The 4,447-nt window shown below is 30.2% G+C and overlaps 1 protein-coding gene across 1 annotated transcript; it reads right to left on the reverse strand.

The window, feature by feature from the left end:
* Nucleotides 1-2,060: 2,060 nt before the first annotated feature.
* LOC110616746 (60S acidic ribosomal protein P3) lies at nt 2,061-3,076 on the reverse strand. Its single transcript, XM_021759226.2, has 2 exons — nt 2,813-3,076; nt 2,061-2,406 (listed from the first exon to the last, which is right to left on the reverse strand). The coding sequence occupies exons 1-2, from the start codon at nt 3,011-3,013 to the stop codon at nt 2,236-2,238; spliced, it is 372 nt and encodes a 123-aa protein (XP_021614918.1). The 5' UTR covers nt 3,014-3,076; the 3' UTR covers nt 2,061-2,235.
* Between the last annotated feature and the right edge of the window lie 1,371 nt (nt 3,077-4,447).

The raw sequence follows: 4,447 nt of genomic DNA on the forward strand, positions 1-4,447 counted from the left end.
CTAAAATCTTGTACAAATTAAACTTTGAAACCATAGTACAAAATCTTAATTAAACAAATAACACAATGCATAATCCTTTACAAATAACCAAATAATCAAAATAGCAATAAATAAATAAATAAAATTCTTAGATTAGGAAACAAAAAAAACTCAAAACAAAAACTTCATGCAAGTCAAGCAATCTCAAATCTTAGTGCAAAATCTTAATATAATCAAGGATATAACACGTAAATCTCAACCAAACAACCCAAATCCCCAATCTCAAATATATATATAGAGGGCTTGGACATGCAGACTTGGAAGCATAGAGACACAAATGGATTTAGGACCCTGGATTTGCTCACGATTAGTATTGGATGGCTTCTCATCGTTGGGAGGAGGAGGAAGAAGGAGGCCAAGTGGTGTGGAGAGCAAGTGTTTGTGTGAGTAGTTGTTTTTGATAATCCAGCAATAATATGATTGTCTGCTCGATACGGGACATTGTCAATTATTAGGTGAAAATCCCGCAATCACTGGCGTAATGGAGATATACTAGGTTGTACTTGATAACAGTAACTTTGTGTCGAGACTCAGTTTTGTTGAGAGAAGGGTGAGTCTTTTGATAATAACCCGATTGCTAAAGTGTTTAGATCTTTCTTACCTTGAAATGGACCGCATCTCCTACTCACCTGATCCTTAACTCGCGAACGTATCTCGTGATTACAGCTTATAGCTCATTTTTCACGGTTGTTATATAGCATCACCAAAAAATTATATATATAACTTATTCCTTTAGTAAAATAATGAAAAGAAAATTTAATATTATTAATAAAATTATAAAAATGATTTTATAAAATATTTCATTAACAAAATTAAATTGCAACTTATTAATTAATAAAAATTCTGAATTGCCAAATTAAAGATAACCAAATTAAATATTGAGAATCAAATTTTTAAAAACTATCACTCAATAACCGAATCAAACTAAAAATACTTCTAATAGAATAACTGAATTTCATCTCTTTCATCTAATTATTCAGTTGTAACAGAATAATACACTTTCCCAATTGCTAATTCTCTTAGGTTTCAAAAAACTATGCTAAAGTATCATCAAGAAATCATGAACTCAATATGGCCTTGATTATCAATACAGGGGATCCCCAAGGCTTTACAAGTATAAGAAAAAGACATAAGATGGATATCATAGAAGGAGTCCAATTCTAGGAGGGATTTTGCAGCACCTGCAAGAAGATTGAAGTAACTAGGAGATTCATTTGTGTTTTCCTTTCTCAATTTTGCGCAAAGTTTTAAAACTCAAAAAGTCATTATGCAAGTTGACGACTCTAGTTACTTTAACTAGGACGATGAGGAGATAAGTGATAGAGCAGAGGACGTGATTTTAAAGCTTTTGGGAGAAGTTACAGAGTAGTGAAGCTCACTCTTATTGATCAAGGTGATAAGTTTCCTGCTGAGATAACTGCTTTGAAGGAGATGATCAACTTTTATAAGAAGAGCTCGCATTCCACGTAGGTGGCTTTGTAGCTGTAAGTTTGGTTCGTTTTTTAGGGTGATTCTTACATTCTTAAGTTATGAGTACATCAGCGGTTCGATTTAAAATCGAATTAAATAAAAAATTAAAATTTTAATATTTATAAAAATTAAACCAAATCAATTTTAATCAGAAATCAAATCGAATCAAAACAGTCTAATTCAATTCGATTTAATCAGTTTGAATTTTTAATAATTTTTTTATTTTTTACCCTTTATATTTTTAGTATTTTAAAATTTAATTAGAATATTTTTAATTTTAATATGATCTAATCTCTTTATATTATTGAAATGCAAAGGAAAATCTAATTTCTCCTAGTAAACACAGGAAAGAAATGAGTTGAAATGCAAATAAGAGAAATTGAAGAAATTAGTTCTCTTCTAATTTGTCTTCTCCTCTCTCTATCTACTTCCCTTGATCCAAACATGGGGTAAAAGTTGAAGCATGATTAGTTTTTCTTAGATTTTCAATCCATTGCTATATGAATGTACCAATAGATTCTTGCAACATCTAATAATGCACGACCAAACACTTATGAAAGGCATTGAAATCTTTCAAATAGGCTTTGTCAATTAACATAGGAAGTTTCTCTAATCCAAAATGCTTAATCTAAGCTAAATCAAATTCACCAAGTCTCAAAACAAAAACAAAACTCAAAAACCAAACATATAACATATCATGAAAGAAAGAGTAACTCGTCGTATTCTCTAATCAAAGAGAGAGAATCCCATGTCTTCATCGCTCTCCTCTGCTGGCTCTTCCTTCTTTTCCTCGGCTGCGGGTGCATCAGCTGCAGCTGCTGCCCCTCCTGCTGGAGCTGCAGCAGCAGCGGCGCCTCCACCAATGAAAGCTCCACCGCCACCACCGCCAATGATCACCTGTGCCAAAGAAGATAAAGAATTAATATCTAGTCTGAGAAAATCAAATTCATCCCTAAGACAATAATCAGAAAAAATTAGAAACCAATAATATGTCGCAATTTTACTTTGTAGCAAGCAAATCAACTAAACCAAATTCAGCCAAAAGACAATTTACCGTATAAATTATAGAACATAAAGAAAAAAAAAACAATTGCCAACACATTCAGATCAGTGAAATTTAGAGTACAAGCGAGCATATCGTACATTTTTCTCATAGCAAACTAACTTTTTAACCAGCTTCAAAGGAATATAAGCATACATCTAACCACAATTTTCACTTCAATGGATCAGTTTCTATAAAATTAACTCAGGAACAAAAAGTGTGAGAGGGAGAGGATGGAGAGGAGGAAGGTGAAATGAAAACCTGAAAAACGGCAGAGGAGGGAGTGACAAAAGAGAAAGAGGACTGGACACCGCCGGACGAATCAGCGGAGAGAGCGGTCTGGACGAGCTTCCTCTGGAGGTCGTAGGTTGAGGAAGCGGAGGCCTCAAGATCACCATCGGAGAGCTGCTTTGCATTCCACTGGCCATTAGAGTGGCGGCACACGAATGTGAAGACTCCCATGGTTGTTTATGCAGCGTCTATGAATTGCTGGTTCTCCTGAAAACCTAACACAAAATAGAGGAGCGTTTCTATATACAAATTTATATATCGGATGCCTGGCCAAAACCCTAGGGTGTTCATATTTTCCCCAACAGACAGATTTGCACCTACAAAACTTTCTTAATTACACTGGTGCCCTTCCATACTTTTTTATATATATTTTTAACCAAATCATTAAGTCAATTTTCAATTTTAATCTGTCTTTTTTTCGACAATTTTAATTAAATTAAAATCTTACACTCAAAAGTAGGACAAAACTTATTTTATTATCATACTAAAATAAACTCCTTTTTTACTCTAAACTAAAATTCACGTAATCTTACAAATTATTTTTATAAATAAGTTTTCTATTCTAAATTCACTACTTCCAGATGTTATAAAGTCTTCCTATTATAAAATATTTTAATTAAAAAATAATTTTGGTCTTATTTTTATTAGGAATATAAACCAATTAAACTATTCGAAATTCGGTTCAATAAAAATTCGATTATATTCAATTCATTTAAAAAATAATTCGAGCTCCAACTTATTTTTTAATTTATTTAAAATATTCGATTCGTAGAGACTCGTGAATTTGACCTCAGTTCATTTTCAAGTTCATCAGCAAATTCACAAGCTCACTTATGGAGTAAACTCGAACAAGCTCATTGATAGGCTCGCAAATAGACTTATTGACAGGCTCGTTAATGAAGCTCTTGAGTTGATTGTGAATAAGTTCATTTATAAGACTCATAAATATATTTTATTATTGAGTAAACTCGAGTAAGCTCAATAAGTTGACTTATTGAGTAAACTTGAATAAACTGTTGACTTATTGAGTAAATTTGAACAAGCTCATTGATAGGCTCGCGAATAGAGCCATTGACAGGCTATTTAATGAAGCTCCTGAGTTGATTGTGAGCAAGTTCATTTTTAAGACTCATAAATAAATTTAATAATATGCTCGTTTATAAATCATTAAATATGATTATAAATTAATTCTCTAAATATTTATATTAATTTTGTAGTTTATAAATGTAATTATATTAATTTTTTTAAAAAATAATTTATCATTTAAAATTATATTATAATCATTACAAAAATATATTTTTATAAAATATAATAAATTATAGTTTAATTTTAAATTTGGAATAAAAAATTAATATTATCACTATAAATAGGAATAAATTTAGTATATCAAATATAAATTTATTCTTAATATAAAATAATAAATACTTGATAATAAATATTAAATAATACTTTTAAAAAAATTAAGTAATAGTATAAATACTCATTGATAAGAAAAAATTATAATATTTTATCAATAATAATATAAGCGATATTATCATGAATTCTCTCTCAATTTTTAATATTTATTTATATTATTTCCCTCATTATTTTTAAACTTTTAAAAAA

The sequence above is a fragment of the Manihot esculenta genome, chromosome 6 (genome assembly GCF_001659605.2).
Source record: "Manihot esculenta cultivar AM560-2 chromosome 6, M.esculenta_v8, whole genome shotgun sequence".
NCBI classification, from domain to species: Eukaryota; Viridiplantae; Streptophyta; class Magnoliopsida; order Malpighiales; family Euphorbiaceae; genus Manihot; species Manihot esculenta.

What these genes read in the sequence shown, in the direction of transcription:
- LOC110616746 (XM_021759226.2), bottom strand. Translation starts at nt 3,013, where the DNA reads ATGGGAGTCTTCACATTCGTGTGCCGCCACTCTAATGGCCAGTGGAAT. An exon ending in CCTCCTCTGCCGTTTTTCAG is followed by an intron (nt 2,407 to 2,812) that starts GTTTTCATTTCA and finishes TCTTTGGCACAG; the next exon opens with GTGATCATTGGCGGTGGTGG.